Raw genomic sequence first — 17,200 nt, forward strand, 5'->3', positions numbered from 1 at the left:
CCCAGTGACAAGAGGCCAGTGGTCCCAGCCGGGGAACTTCCTGGCATCATCAGGGCCAGGCAGGGATGTAGAGCCCCAGCCGAAGAACCCAATACTGGTGGCAGTGGGTCTGGGTTGGTCAGGTGGCCCTGGCCAGAGAACCCCCGGCAGCAGCAGGGCCAGACAGCAATAGGGAACTCTCTGCAGCAGCGGGGCAGATGGCTTCTGAGTGGGGCTGTCAGCTGCTGGGGAACTCTGAGGAACCCTAGCGGCAGTGGGGCCAGCAGCAGTGTGAGCGCCCCAGCCTTTGGAGCCCAGAGGTGGGGCAGCCAATAGGAAGCAGTGACCTGCCTTGGTCCAGCAGGACTGCAGGATGCCGTGTGGCCTAAAAGCTGAATACAGTCATGAGCTGTGTCGCATGGCATTAGGCGCAGCACTCGGACTACCTTGCGTGCCTAACTGTCCACTGGTGTGATTGTGTAATAGTGCAGCATGCACTGGCGGCCGGGAGACTGCTAGGAAAGATCTACAGGGCGTGTGCACAGCGGCACTTACACATCTAAGTGGAACTCTCACGGGGACCCTCAAAGAACAATCAGTTTTGATGTAAGGGAGCTATGGCCAAAGTGGAGTTGAGTAGTTCTCCGATGAATTGTATGGATTGAGTCCGTGTGAGTACGGATTTTTTTTCATTTACTAATAGTCCCAACAATTGGAAACACTGTTGTACAAGGTAGGTGCAATGACAAGAGTTGTCCTGGGTTCTTGCCTTGATAAGGAAATTATCATGGTAAGGGTATATAATGATTTATCATGTTTTCTGAGGTGGGCTGAAACTACCGCCAGCATTTTGGGAAAAACCCCTGGTGCTGTGCGAAGTCCAAAAGGTAGGACTGTATATTGTTAGTGTTGCACACCTAAGGTAAATGGAGAAACCGTCTAGAGCAGGGTGAACAGTCACGTGGAAATATACATCCTTTAAGATGAGAGACGAAAAACAATCATCTGGCTCTGGAGAAGGGATGATGGTGGACAATGTCATCATTTTGAACTTTTGTTTCATCACAAAATTGTTAAGAGCTGTAAGCGCCAAAACTGAATGCCATCCTGCAGATTTTTTTCCAGGGTGAGGAAGTAATGAGAGTGAAACCCAGCCCTTTGGTATTCTAGGGGAACAGTTTCTATGGCGCCCAACTGTAGAAGGTCTTCTATCTTCTATTGTAATATGATCTTGTGAGAGTTGTCTCTCAGGAAGGACAGGGTAGAGAGGGTGGAATGGAGAGAAATGGGATGATGTAAGCCGCTAAGATTGTAACACCCATTCATCAGAGTTTATGTTCTGCTATTAAAAAAAAAAAAAGGTGGAAGATGATGGGTGAATGGTTTGTCAGTGTTTGGAAGCTCTGGAGCAGGTAGGATCATTTTCAGTCTGTTGACAGATGGTTCAAACTTGCTTGTTAGGTTGGGGTAGCTAGTTGGTGGTGCTGTCCTGATTGCATCTACATTGCTGCCTGCCATGATCCTGTTGGTTTGGTGGATGTTCCTGTCTTTGGTATTGGTATGTGTGGGGTGGGTACCTTAGTCTTGGGTACGGTTGGTATCTATAATGCCTCCTCCTTGTTACAGGTGTATGAATCCCAAGGGAGCGAAGCATCACTAGAGAGTTCTTCATGGAGTGGAGGACTTCATAAGTTTTATGTGAGAAGAGATTCTCACCCCAAATGGTCGATCCTCGACAGATGATTGGATTTCGTGAGGGAACGCCAAGGAATTGAACCAAGAGGCTCTTCTCATCATGATTGCAGTTGCTATTGCTCTGGTGGCTGTATCGGCAGCGTCAAGGGCAGCTTGCAAAGCTGTTCTTGATATCATATGGCCTTCCGCAATGACCACCTTGAATTGTTGCAGTTTTGCCTTGGATATGTCATTAAGAAAACAATTACATTTGGTGTCGTTATTGAAATCATATTTACTAAGGAGCGCAGCATAATTGGCTACTCTGAACTATAACATGGATGAAGTGTAAACTTTCCTGCCAAACATGTTGAGTCTCTTACGGTCCCTGATGAGTGTGGAACCATTTTGCTGTTGCTTGTTCATCTGATGGGCAACATCCACCACCAAAGAGTTTGGGGGTGGAGGTGTGAATAGAAATTCTGACCCTTTAGGGGCAACATAGTCTTTTCTACCTTGCTAGTAACATGTTGAGGGAATTGTGGCAGGGGTTTGCCAAACAATTCTGGCAGGTTCAATGATGGCTGAATTGATAGGTAAGACCATTTTTGCAGATGGCGTGGCCTGGAAGATATTGGTAAGCTCAAGCTGTGTGTCCTGCACCTCCTCCATAGCGATGTGACGATCAGATGCTACTCTTTAAAAGAGATCCTGGGAGAAGAAGTCATTCACCATTGTTGGGGGTAGGGGGAACATGACTGCCTGGCCCAGCAGGGAAAATGAATTTGTAAGACTGTGTCTGGATCCAAGTCTCAAAATTGTGGTTCATCGATTCCATTTTGCTCCCTCTGCACGATGGGGGATTGGGGTGGAGGAGAAAGTTCATGTTGAGTATGTTTCTTCTTCAATTGTTTCTTTTTTTGTAGTCATGAGTCCATGGCTCCAATATTGCCACTGTGCTGAATAAGGCATGGATGGCAGTATCCATGGGTATGGAGCCTAGGGGGACATACCCACAGTGATAGGTTGGGTAAAACTGGCATGGGATGAATGTCCTGATGACTCTGTGCTGGGTGATAACTGGGGTGAAAAAGACCCTTGTTTATTATCATCATTGCTAGATAATAAAGTAGGTAATGAGATATGTTTAGGTACCGCTGAGTAAGCTAGCTTGTCTATACCAAGGAACAGAATACTTGATGATACTACTAGGTTCGTCTGATGTAGGTAGCTAGGTATGCGAGTGGACTGTACCATGGGTGTTGGTACCGTTCCCAGTACCGTAACTTGTGCTTTTCCATCCTTGCTGGCATGACAGATGTAGTTGAAGCCCCCTGAGATGACAGGACGGTGCCAATAGGCTGCGCCATCTGTTACTGCGGTGCCGTGTTGAGCGCACTCGGTACCACAAGCTGAAGCACTGCGTTGATCAGCACCGTACTCAGTGCCAAGGTCTCTGAGGCAAGCATCAGAGGGCCTGTAGCCTCCATATGTGCGCTGTGGATGGTTCGTTTGGAAGAGGGATGTTACATTTAAATTAACTAATCAAATAGTCGATGGGATTTCCATCAACTATTCGATTAGTCAATGAAGGTGCCTGCCAGGCTCTTGCTACAGTTCTAAAGTGAAAGCCATGCAGGGAGCGCAGTGGGGCTCTTGTACATTTCAAAAGGAAGCCCCACAGTAATAAAAGAGCTGATGTTAGCCAATATCTAACAGATGCAAAAGCTAAAAAAATCATGCATATGTTGATAAAGAATTCTAGGGAGTTGTTTTGTAACATGACCACTATTTCGTCTTTTATTACTGACATCTACCTCTAAAATCATACAAAAATTACAAGGTGCACTCTGACTTATTGCTTAATGATTCTCAAAAAATAAACTGTTTTAGAAGGTGTTTCCTCAAACCAAAAGACATCTCATTCCAATTTAAATAAAATTAATCTGTAAACAACCTGTATTTTATTAACCAGCTTAAACAAACAAATATGAGTTTATGAAAAGATTTGTTTATCTCTTTAAAGACCCTGGAAACATCTTTTGAAATTCACATAACATTTTCTCAATGCATTCTGTATTAAGCTAGCAAAAATCGAAGTCTCTCATTGTTCAGCCTTATTATTAAATCAATATGACTACAACAGCAAGTTAATAGTGGTGATTACAGAACAGTGTCTTTGATGGTTTAAACAAAGAAGTTGCAAATGAGAAATCAAAAGCTAGTGAAATAGCTGTTCTACTATTTTCAATTATCTATTTTTAAAAATTATAGGGTAAGATTTAATATCTGTATAGTTCTTTAAATTGTGTACATTAACACTCCTGTACTTGCCTAAATTGTTCAAATATAATGTCAATTTTGGCATAAATTGTAATATTCACAAATGGCAATCAATCCCAGTATTAAATATAGTCCCATAAATACTGCATTGTCACATGCAAATTTAAAAACTCTTAAAAAGAAAACTGAATGTAAACATATTTTAATAGCTTGCCACTATACAAAGTTTTAATATTCTTTAAAGTTGTTAGCAACAGTAGTTTTGTACATAAATTCAAATGTAGAGTCTTTATACTCTAGATGCTGTCCCCTTCTTTGCACATTATGTTCACAATTAATCACAAATCTTTAATATATCACTCAATTAAGTAGCAAAGTGATGGCATCCATAAGGCCTCAATAAGAAACCTCCACATTAATGAGGTCTTAAAACACATATCCTTGATAATTTTCTGTGTATACAAATATGGCGGGGAACATGTGCCAGAAATCACAAAGGGAGATGAAGGGACAGGAAGCAACACCTATGTTCATGACAATCTGTCTTGCCACCAGATCTGTCTTGAAATCCTTTTATAGAAGCTACCAAACTGTGTATGCCCCCAGGAAAAAGTGACCAGCAAGTCTCTGCAGAAGTTCTCTTCTACTACCCAAAGAGAGGGACAGTTATCAAGTCTGCAGTAACTAATGCTGCTTCTCACATCTGCATTGCAAAACATTCCCTGGTAGAGACCTGGATGCCATTGAGGTGAAAAGGAGTACTTAGAAATCTAGCTGCTGCAGGGAAAACTCAGCATAAACACAACTCCTAGGGAAGTTATGAAATTTTCAGCATTGCAGAAATTAAAGAGCGGGTTAGTTAAACAACTTTCAAGAATGAGCTAGATGGTACTTGGTCCTGCCATGAGCGCAGGGGACTAAAGTTGATGAACTCTCAAGGTCCATTCCAGTTCTACAGGTTGAACCTCTAAAATCCGGGACACTCTGGTCTAACAATGTCCATGGTCCATCAAAACCACGGATATTGCTGGACAAGAGAGTCCCAACTGGCCAGGTTCAGGAGCACAGCCGCTGCTGTTTTTCAGAGCTGCATCTCTCCCCTTCCATCAAGCCCTTTAACATGCCTTATGACAGTACGCACATGGCCCCTTTCAATCACTATTTAAAAACACTCAGGGATTCAAGACTAGACACACGCCTCCTGCAAGTGGGCCCTATAAGAGGCAGTGTCATAAGGAAAATCTAATTCACTTTTCTCAGCTTCTCTTTTCTTTTCTTTTTTTTTTTATTTTTATCTTGATTGACTTACAACTTGATGGAATTTTACTGTCACATGCCTAAATCACAAATATTATTGTATTAGATTATTCATAGTATTACTTAGATTCCTAACTTGCAACTGACTCCTTGCAAGATGGCAGACTACTGAGCCCACACAGAAACCCACCACCAATTGAAGGATCAAAGCTCTTATTCATTAACACTTTCATTGTTGCTGCATAAAGACTTCTAATATTTTCTTTGATACCTAAATGTATTACAGCATCAATATTCATTATATTTATGCCAGAAGATGTACCTGGCATTGCTCAGGTCTTTAACTGAAGTAATTTAAAAAAAAAAAAAAAAGTGCACATGCTTTATTTCAATTATTGTATTTTTAAAAAATGAAATTAAATGAAGGTTGGAGTGAGGAGGAGCAGAAGGTATGTGGCTTAGGGCAGAGGATTGGCAAGTGTGGGCATGCTCAAGGCGGTGGTGGGGATGAAGAAGTCAAGGCAGGTGGGAGCTACAGGACTTAGGACAGGGGGCTGGGAGGACGTGGAGGGGCTTACAGTCATTGCCCATGGCAGCAACGGTGGTGCTGCTCCCGTGGCAGCTCCTCCCAAGGGGCTGGGGCTGCGCTCCACAGATGATGGCTCCTCCTGAGAGGCAGGGATCCGGGGGTGTGCACTTGTCAGGTGGGGGTGGCAGTCCATGGGCTGGTTCTGGCCTCCAGCTGCTCCCCTGCTCTGTAGCTGGTCTGGGGACTGACGCTTTGGGGGCTACCCCTGTCCTCCAGCACCCCCCATCCTACAGCCTCTTTGGGGGGGACACTTTGGAGGTTGTTCCCTTTCCAGCTTCCCCCCTCCCCCCCGCCGGAGCATGCAAGCTGTTGTGGGGGGAGCTAGGCTCTCGGAGCTGTCTCCTCTTCCAGTGGACTCCCCACCATCACAGCATGCAGGGTGTTCGGGATGGGGAGGGTGATGAGAAGCCCCTTGTGGCCTGCACGCTGTCTGGGAAGGAAGAGGTTCCATTGGCAAACCCTGGCATGAAGTGCTTCCCCCCCACACACACACACAGCTTGTATCTGAGGAGGGGGAAAGGCTACAGGGGCTACCCCCTCCTCCAGAGCCTCCCCTACAGCTTGCAGGCTCTCCATGGTGGGGGAGAGAGGCTCTAGGTTTGGGGTCTCCTTACCCAATCTGGTGGCAAGTAAGATGGTAGAACCCCAGCTTTGTTGGCTACACTCTTGGTGCTGCAGCTGCCCCAATGACCTCTCTCAGTATTATGTTCCTCCTCTCTGTGCCCCTCCCTTTCACACCCTTCTGCTCTCTGTGCCCTCCCTTTCCATATTATGGAAAATAGTCCCATTCCCAGCACTTCCCATTTTCCAGGTACAACCAAATTCTGAAATTGGTTTAAGTAAGGGCAAGAGAAAACTGCACATCAAATGTGGTGGTCCTAGCTATTGCAATTTAGGAATAGTTCTTGAACAGACAAACTCACAGATGCACAAACAAATGGACTCTCAGACAGACTCACTCTAAAATACATCTATAGATGGCCATTTCCACAAGCCCAAAAAGTTTTCCACGCCACTATGAAGTTTTCAATCAATACCAAGCAGGCTAATATCTCACCATCCACATTACCTTTGTACAATTTTTCAATAGTAATCATCAACAGCAAATACATAGTTTAATTCAGTTTATAAAGAAGTATAGTTAACTGATGTCATGACCACAAGGACTCAAACTCTGTTCCTAGAGAACAAAACTCATTTTTTACTTCTAAGTTCCTTAGTGGTATTATTTGTTATACACCAGACCTAGAGCACATCCACAGTTTCACAAAGATCTATTATTATTAGTCTACAAAATCTCTCAGTAAACTTCAAAAGCTCATCAATATGAGGTCAAGGATTTTAGGAAGTTAATACACACTATGTGGTTAAAAAAGCCTTTTCATTATTAAAGCCCTCCAATACAGATTCTCTAAGGTTACTAAGAAGCCTTTTATATACTCCAGTTGTTGCATCAATAACAAACTGAAGAATATGATGTGAAGTTTTCTCAAAACATAAGAAATAAACATAAATAAGATTGTTTTCCTTTTCAAAAAATCATTCAAAAGTTATCTTCTTAATGCCCTTGATCTTTCTAATTTAAATTCTATTATTTCTATGTCATTAGAATTCCTAGCATGTAGTTAGTCTACATAAAAATGGATGGGGGGCAAGTCTTCTGTGGCACAAATAAAATTGTTCCCTTCAAGGACAATGTAACATAAGGCGAAGACTAATTCAGCAAATATGGCAGAAAAGGATAAACATTTGTGAAAAAAATAGTAAGAACAAAATATAAAGCATAATTCTTTTTTGTTATGCTTTCTCTGGTATTCAACTTTCACTTCTAAATGGGTTATTACAGGGACAGCAATTTACATAAAACAGATTAAAGATTACAGAAATGTCAAACTCTGCTTCATTACTCTAAGGAAGAGATGGGAGAAGAATCCTGTCAAGATGTCAAATGAATTTTAAGGAAGCTATTAAATGTACTTTGCAGAGATTGCACAATGCAGAGTACACCATCCAATAGTGTGTACAAGAGTATTCATGTTTCCAAAAATAAACATGCTTGAAGCTTCTTCAATGTCCCACCATGGCACAAAACCCAGGTCAGAGCTCTAAAATGACTGAAGAAAAGGGAGAGCACACAAAAAAACCCTGATAACTTATGAATCATAATTGGTTTTAATACTGAGGTAAGGTTTGATTAGAATCAGGGAAGGAAAATACAAGTTATGAAGAGCCAATAAATCTGCAATGATTTTAAGACATTAAAATGATCTGAATACTCATTAACATTTTTGTTCAGCATTTACTAGTGTTGTCTTAGGCTACATCTAGATTGCACTGTTAAATGGGAAAAAGACACGCAATTTGCAGTACACAAATTGAATATCTTTTTCTGATTTACTTTCAAAAGACGCTCTTTTGAAATTTGGCACACCTACACGGTGCCAAATTGCGAAAGAAAGTGCTCTCTCGAGCCATCCCTTATTCCTTGTAGATCAGGGATGGCAAAAGAGCGTGTCAGCTTTTTTGAAATTTTTTCTGAAAAACTGGATGCGTTCCTTGGACGAGGCATTGTATTTCCAGGATACCAGTGATATCCCGAAAAAGCAATGTAGTCTAGACGTAGCCTTACAGTCCTGAAATACATAATTTTGAAGAACTTTAAAAAATGTATTAAAGGTTGTCTACTTTCACAAAATTTTATAACTACTGCTGGCTAAAATTTCACTTGCAGCCATACACATCAATGCATCAGAATAAATATAGCACCCTCTTCTATATCAAAAGTACATTAGAGGATCTATTTATCACTGTGACCCTGGCAGACCAGGTACTAGTTCATGCCAAGATTCCCTGGCCTTAAATGAATACTGACAAATACTCCACGGTAATCAGTCTGGCTCACTTGTGCTTTATTATTGTTAAAATAGTTATTAGAATTACAAGAACAGGTTTAGTCTTTATTGATTTATTTTAAGTTGCTGCATGCATTAATCTCATTTATAAAATCTTTAAGATAACATATGAACATTGGTATGGTCAATTTCTGTAATTAAATCACCAGACAAAACAGAGACTAACAAGTGTTACATGCCCATCTGCAATCAAAGGTATCATGTACTGCCCAACTGGGAAAGTCCCTCTACATCAGAGACTACTGTGAGGCATTATTGAGAAGAAAATATTGTTCTGATGCCTCCCGCCCACATGGAGATGATGCACGATAGTGAATTCTTCCCATAAGCTGAGTTTAGAGCTCGGAGCACAAGGAAAGTGAGATTCAAAACACCTATAAAGAAGGTATTGGATGTCTATGCTACTTGACCTCAGAGGGTGGGGGAGGGGAGAAGAGAAAAAGAGGGGGAGGTTTCTAGGCATAAGCAAAGGGATCCCCAGCTGCTTAGGCCTAAAGGACAGAAAGCTTCATAATATAGACACTTCTATCATTCTTTGAAATGTAAGATTTTAATTCATTTATGTATCTATGTGACAAAGCTCTTCCTTAAGCTTAGTGGGTCTTGCACTTCCAGGCAGCTTACTTGCCTCAAAGGTTCACAGCACTTTAGACACCAGCTTGCTGTTTGCTGAGCTACTCTCATCATTGGCCACCATATGGAAAAGAGGGGAATCAAACTCCCAGTCTCTGTGGCAACTGCAAGTGGTACAGGGTAGGACAAATGCTTATACCAGAGCCAGTCTCTTCCTAGATCTGAAATGAGGAGTTGCGGGGAAGGAAGGGGCGCAGAGCGGGGAAGACGTGGACCTGCCCTCTAGTCCAGGTTCCAACTCAGGGAATCTCTAGAGCAACTTTCTGTAACATTTCTAGTAATATCTGTGTGACAGCTACAAATCCTTGAGCCACTTCCCCCAGCCTTCCCCAGCACCTTCATTACAGGTGGTTTTTCCCTCATGGTATCTGCTTGCACTTTCTTCTCCGAAACGCTCCACCACACTTAACTTTCATCAGCTCCTTCCTCACACACTGAGCTAACAGAAGTGAAGCCTTTTTAAACCAGTCTCAACTGGTCCTTAAATTGGTCTTTTAAATATAACATGACCTAGGTCTGCTATATACATTTAAAGATACCTAAACCACTCAGTCTTCCTTCATAAGAGACATAAAGAGAGTTTTCATATAGAAAAGGAATGAATAACAATGTGCTGTAAGACCAAAAGTTGTGACAAAGAAAGACTCCCAGTACAAACTTAATCTATCCCTTCAAATTCTCTTAGCACACAGGCAAATATAAAAGTACATTCCAGACAGGAGCAAGCACAGAAACACATTTTGCTTTATGACTAGTATGGCCAAAGCTCTAATATTATTATTTAGAAAAGTGATCCTCAGTTATAAATTCTTATGCTTTGTATAAATTTTATACAACTTACAAATGTGTGAAACTTATTTTTCTTCTCACTAAGCACACATGACTACTTCAGACATAAGTTCAGAGTTGAAATGGAAAGATTTATTTCTTAATTATGAAGGGTTATTGATGTGTGAGATATTGGCTAAGTGGCTATCAAAGACCTAGTTACAGGAAATAGGGAGATGGTTAGCTCTCTCAAACTGTGCTTAATTTGCAATGATAAAGCCTTACCTAGAGTACTGTGTCCTCGTCTTAGAGCCACATTCTAGCCTACACGTAGACAAATTGGAGAAAGTCCAGAGGGGAGCAACAAAAATGATTAAAGGTCTAGAAAACATGACCTATGAGGAAAGATTAGAAAAAATGGTTTGTGTGTGGTCTTTTATTTTTGTTTTTTCATTGGGAGAATATCAAGGGTTGACATTACAGTTTTCAAATACTGTAGGTTGTTACAAAGAGGTGGGTGAAAAATTATTCTAATTAACCTCCAAAGAGAGGAAAAGCCAAGGCCTTACATTGGAACAAGGGTGGTTTAAATTAGACATTAGGATACATTTCCTAACCGTCAAGATGATTAGGCATTGTAACAAATTGTCAAGAGATATTGAGGAATCTCCATCACTAAAGTTTTTTAAGAATAGGTTAAAAAAAAATCAGGAATGGTCTAGTTATTATGTAGTCCTGCTGTGAGTGCAGTTGACTGGACTAGGTGACCTCTTGAGGTCCGTTTCCCTTCTACAATTCTACAGCTTCTTATTGCATGTATAGTGCTATATGAGATTGCTTGTTTCCTTCTATTCCACAATGACTAACAAGTGAAGTTTCATTTCAAATTTTGAATGAAACAATGCCACCTTTAAGACTGGAGAAAGAAGGAAATGTTTAAATTTGGTTTGTGAAGTGCATCAGTGTCTTCAAGTTATCAACAGAAATAATTACCATTATAATAGTTCACTTGTATATACTACACAGCTTCATGGAGAAGGAAATCAATCTAACGGTCTGATTTACTGAGCCAGCAAGATTCTACCTTGAAGGTCCAAAAGAGGAAAGAGAAGAATGAAGTATAAGAAAGCTTTGTCAGACTCAGAATGGCATCCTTCCAGAAGGATGAGGGTTCTTGTGATGCAGACCCTTAAGAGTGAGGAGAGAGTATTCATTGGGGTGAATCTTCAGTGCTGTAACAAAAAGATTATAAATAGCTCAGGAAGCTTCAGAATAACAAGCAAGAATGAGATCTCAGGAAAGTGTTTTGGGAGCTAGAGTAATCACATAAGAGACACTGAGGCATTTGCTATCTTCAAGGAGTTAGTGAAGTACTGACTGACAGACTAGTTCTGATTATCTTACTGACTGCTTAACATTTCATTTTTAATTGCAAAGTTTGTGGCTTTAAAGGCTAAATGAAATGCAGCAAAATGTTCTACTTAACACAATAAATAAGGACATATGCATACCTTAACAACAGGATTCAGCAGAACTACACCTGATTTCTTAGTAATGACATTTTTTGTTGTGTAATGATGTTCTATAAGCTGAGGAATGGTTGGAAACCCAGTCCCTTCAAATCGGTACTGATTCTGTAAGGGAGAGAAAAATCAGTTTCAAAACAGGTCCAACGAGGAAATACAAAAGATGTGATTAGCAATTCTTACCTACAAATAACAAGGAACAGATAAATTTAATTTCATAGATTAAATCTTGGCCCCAAATACAGTAACCTTCTGATAATCCAGCACCTTTTAGGACCCCGGGGGTGCCAGATTATCAGATATGACGGACTATCAGAAGAGTGGGCTATGAGGGGGCCTGGGTGGGGTGGAGGGGATACCACCCAAGACCCCTCATAGCCCCCCCTTCTGATAGTCCGGCTCTGCCCCAGGCATCCCCGATTCAGCCACTGCTGGTCAGTTTCAGCAGCGGCTGAATTGGGGACACCTGGAGCAGAGCAGTTGGGATGCTGCTGGGTTGGTCCGGTAGCGCTGCCCTTCATCGCTGCCGGGTTGGTCCCGAGGAGTGGCGCTGTGGGACCAACCCGGCAGCACTCCAGCTGCTATGCCCCTGGCTTCTCCGATTCAGCTGCTGGTCAGTTTCAGCAGCGGCTGAATCGGGGAAGCCAGGCGCAGAGAAGCTCCAACTATCTGGCAGCCAGAGCACTTCCGGGTTCCTGATGGTGCCGGACCATCAGGAGTGCCAGAGCACTGGATGCCGGACCAATGCAGTTTTAGCGTCTCCTGTGGTCCCCCCCCCCACCACCACCACCTCTGATTGGCCTTAGAACACATATCCATGTTAGAAAACTTCAGCCCCAAGAATGAATGTTTCAAAATATGATGGCTATGTGAAAAGAGGGATTAAATTCAAACTGCTTTAGAATCTAAGCTATCACAGCAATACTAAGCATAAAAAAATCAAAGGAGTGGGGAAAATATAAATTGCATGTGCATAATTCATTTAAATTAGTGGTAACTTCAGGTATTTAAACATTTATCAAAGGAATTTTCTGCCTTTTAACAGGGAAGAAAAACTGTGGAATAAGTTCACAACTTTTACTAATACTTTTTTTTTTTTTTTTTAGTTTTGGCACTAAACTCAATATTGGAAAACAGAGATTACCATATTTTTAGCACATTTCATACTGGCCTTTCCATATGAGAAGGATAAAAATTCACATTATAGTACATCTTCTTGTACAGTTTATCTGTAGTAAACAATTACTTCTATTCTGAATGAATTATCCAAAATAATTCTTCAGTTAAATACAAACTGCCTGACAAGAAATAAACATTTAGTTCTATATCAGAGACGTACATCAGCATATTGTATGATAAAGTGTCTCCGCTGTCCATCTGAAAACACAGAAAGGACATATTCACCAGGTTTCCCGTGGCTCTCTCGCACCAAGAAGTCTCCTTGCTGCTTTAACAGCTCCTGGGCTTCTATTCTTGGAATTGCACCATGATACCAATCTTGCTCTGCCAATGGTTTCTCGCTGGTTGATATTACATCAAAAAACTTAAATAAAAAATGAGAGAGAAAAGAAGTTAGGACACTTTAAATCCATTTTCTATACTTTGTCTTTACATGAAAAGCATGATAGATGGTGACAAACTTTGACACTTCTCTCTATTACCTGAAGTGATGCATATATTTTCAGAATCCAAGTGAACTGAACATTTTGTTTTATAATTACTAATTCTTAAGAATAGAGGAAAATGTGTATATATGAAAGCTCAGCACAGATCTCTGAACACACAGACAAAAGGCATATCAATAGTACTATCCAGACAATTTCATTTTTACTTTTTAATAAACTTCTCTTGGATGAATTATCCTTCTTGCTCTCACTTAACCTTTGAAATGAACTATTTCCTTATTCACTGAGAAAGGGGTTAAGAATTGACAAGATATTAGGCGTGGCATTTTCAAAAGCACTCACGTTGGTTGAGCTCTGTTTCTTGATTTTGAATATCCTTCTCCTAACAGCCTGAAATCAGGTAGCAGCATTAGGAACCAAGCTTTTCTAGCAGTCTCTCAGGATATGCAGTGTACCTGGCCATTTGATAGCACCATTATCAACCAGGTGATGAGACAATAGTTATTTAGTATTTAGATTGCAATTTCACAGAGCCCCTAGTCCCATTGTATTAGTGAACTTAAAAGCAAATTCTGAGATAAGATACACAAGAATTGTTCATTATTATTTGTCATTGGTTGTAAATAGAGTATGACTTGAGCTTTGAAAAAAATCATATATAGGTATGTATGTACTTAATTACAGGCAGTCCCCGGGTTACATGGATCTGACTTACATCGGATCCCTACTTACAAACGGGGTGAGGCAACCCCAAACTAGCTGCTTCCCCCCAGCAGACCAGGGAGACACAGAGCGGCTTTTCTCAGCAGACAGCTCAGCTTGAGAATAAAGGACTGAGGGAAGTGAGGTGTGGGAGAATAAAACTGAGCTCTGGAGAAATGTTTGGCTAGAGTTTCCCCTACAATATGTACCAGTTCCGACTTACATACAAATTCAACTTAAGAACAAACCTACAGTCCCTATCTTGTACGTAACCCGGGGACTGCCTGTAATATGTGCTAGTTTCTGACAATCAGGCCAGATCTACTAGTTAGGACTGACTGTGCAAATCCATGTTGGTGTGCAAGTGTAAGCTGTCCCAATGAAATCATGCAGGTGCTCACTTTTATGAGATAGGCTGTTTGTTTTAAATTAGAAACTCCATTTTGTATAATGTGTGGAATATACACATCTAAACTTGCAAAAGGAAAGCTCTGCCCAGGAAATATGCTTGACACTTCATTGAAAGGCCATGATAGAGAGTCATCTAGAGCATTCATCTCTCAAAATCTCAACTACTGGCCCATGAGCATGGAACAATTTTTCTACACATGGGGCTAGAGGCAGGATAGAGGAAGGGGCCAGTGGAGCATATGGCAAAGAGAGAGCCCCTCCATGTAAGAGGGAGTACTGGTTTGTACAGGGTGAAAACCATCCCCATATGTGAAGAGATGTTGCTGGAGATAGAGGATAGGTAGGGAGGATTCTGTCAGTCTGAAATGCTGCCAAACAAACCTACAGAAAGGACAAAATCAGACAAGGAAAAGGCACAGTCTCAAGAATTTCTGTTGTTCTCAAAGATCTGTAAATCTCAAGTAATCTTACGATTTTCAACTTAAAAGTCCTCTGATAAGCACCTGGACCATTGCCTTCCTGCCATGTTTTCCCAAAAAGGGTTAAACTAGAAGTCCAGAATGCCCACAAGCTAGATGAAATTTTAAGAAAGTGTGTGTAAGTGACTGGGAAGGCTTGCAAGGCTCAGAACCTGATCTTGGGATCTAGGGAGGCTGGAGTCACAGAAAAGCTGCATGTCTCTAATGGTCTGAGCCTGGGAATATGTCCTATATAGACCCAGAGCTAGAAACATTTATTAGACTCTACCCTGAGAGTTTGGAAGGATGTGACACACAGCAATTGGGTCCATTCACAATAGATTGGAAGAAAGCCAGGATGTAACACTTATCACGTGAGTAACAGTGGTACAATCTAGCCTTTCGTGATTAGAGGGTGAATTTCTCACCCAACTTCTTTATAAAGGACCTATTAACAAACAAAGTAAAAGACAGCACTACCTCTCAGAATCATATTTCCTTCCTAATTTTTAATATTTTCATTCAAAATCAGTTAAAAAAATGAGACCAGATTCCTCTACCATTTTTTAAATTAAATAACAAAATATTCTCTTTTGAAATTACCCACACATAAAATAAACTTTCACAATTATTAGGGGGGAAAAAAATCTCATAAAAGGTTAAATTAGTTGAACGTTTGTGAAAGATGCTGGGATTGACAGATTAAAAGACTGCATATTCCCTGAACAGCTGCAGGATACTGTCAAGGCTGCAAAATCTTCCATGTATTACCTCAGTGCTACCCTGGACAGAACTTCCCTACTGGTAAGAAGATTGTACGGTTTTAACAACCATTTCATGGCCTCCCCGCTGAAATGTGTGATAAAAACTGCCATTCGGGATGGACAGTGTAATGATGACACTAGGTCACTAAGAAGAAAACAAACACACTATGCCACACAGTACAGTCTATAGAAGACAAACAAGCAAGTCATCAAGTGGTAACCTTTTTTCACTTCCAACCTGAGTCATGTCTGAACCAACTTCCATGACTATCGCTTCATGTGCTCAGCAGAAAATATCCTAACAGTCCTTTTGACACAGAGAAGATTTAGAAGACAGAAAATAGGAGCTCAGCCTTTTTTTCCCCCCTTGATTGCTATTTTTTTCCCTAAGAACTTGCATTGTACTTGGATAACATGTGGAAAAACTGTTTAAATGCAGTTAAAAATCTTGGTTGGATAGCCTCACTAAGGAGTTTCACATTTCACATTATGTTTTATTATTAACTGTGGCAATTTTTACTAAGGCCTAATTATCAATTAAGTAATTCTTCACAGAAAAAAAAATTGCAATCTAAACCTCTAAATGATGGCGCTGTGTATGTTATATAAATTATATAACTTCTGAATGAACAAATCTCCTCACTCTTAATAATATTATTGTATACATTTATTCCACACAATAATCATGTAATTAAGCACTATGCTTTAAAGCAGGAGTGGGGTATCACAGTCCTGGGGGTCAGATGCAGTCCCTGGCTTGCTTGGATCTGGCCCCTGAAGCTCAGGCCTCCCCCCCCCCCCAGCATTGGGGAGTCCGCGCCGGTGCTCCAGGCCCCCAACCCTCCTACCCCACCGCAGGGCTGGAACACGCAAAATGTACTAGACTGGTCCCTCTACCCCCAAGTTCTAGTGTGTGAGGGGAATGTGAGGAGTGTCCTTCTCCTGCTCCGTCAGGGGCCACATCAGTGATGTATGTGGCCCATGATTGATTTTTCTGTGGATTGGCGGCCAGGACCGGCCTTAAGCCTATTCTGTCGAATCGGGCCCCACGCCTAAGGGGGCCCTGTGCCCCTGCATCCAGAAGTTGGCTCGCTCAGCTCCCCCCCGTGTTTACCTGCGCATGCTGCCAGCTGCTGCTGCCCTGCGCACCGTTTGCAGGTGGGCGGGGAGACGCACGGGCGTGATGTGATGTGACGTGACGTCATGCCTGGGATTTTAAAACTGAAAAGTACCATGCCGCCACTGCCACGGCGCACGCAGTTCGCAGTCCGGCCCCCCAGAAGGTAAGGGAGAGGTGGCAGGGGCTTGGACTGGGTGGGAGAGGAAGGGGCTTGTATGGATGGGAGGAGGGAGAGAAGAAGAGGCTTGTGCAGAGGGGGAGGGGCTTGTATGGAGGGAAGGGAGGAGAGAGAAAGAGGCTTGTGCAGAGGGGGAGGGAGAAGAAAGGGGAAGGTACCAAGAGACAGGCTGGAGGTGAGACAAATGCCAGGGGGCCAAGTGGAGACAACGAGGAAAAGGGCAGGAGGGGGTGATGTGGGAGAGGAGAGGGGAAGATGCTGGGAGAAGGCTTGAAAGAAGGAGTGAGCATGAGAAAGTTGGGAATGGAGCAAGGCATGTGT

At 41.9% G+C, this 17,200-nt stretch overlaps 1 protein-coding gene across 6 annotated transcripts in view; it reads right to left on the reverse strand.

The window, feature by feature from the left end:
* The window catches only part of FER (FER tyrosine kinase), a 340,298-nt gene that overhangs the window by 203,394 nt on the left and 119,704 nt on the right, over positions 1 to 17,200 (reverse strand). For all 6 annotated transcript variants that reach the window (XM_075932044.2, XM_075932041.2, XM_075932046.2 and 3 more), the window contains 2 exons: positions 12,961 to 13,164; positions 11,607 to 11,729 (listed from right to left, as the gene is read on the reverse strand). In XM_075932044.2, the coding sequence (XP_075788159.1) occupies positions 11,607 to 11,729; positions 12,961 to 13,164 (327 nt within the window). The remainder of the gene's footprint in view (positions 1 to 11,606; positions 11,730 to 12,960; positions 13,165 to 17,200) is intronic.

Source organism: Pelodiscus sinensis, chromosome 6 (assembly GCF_052426305.1).
Source record: "Pelodiscus sinensis isolate ZL-2025 chromosome 6, ASM5242630v1, whole genome shotgun sequence".
NCBI lineage: Eukaryota > Metazoa > Chordata > Testudines > Trionychidae > Pelodiscus > Pelodiscus sinensis.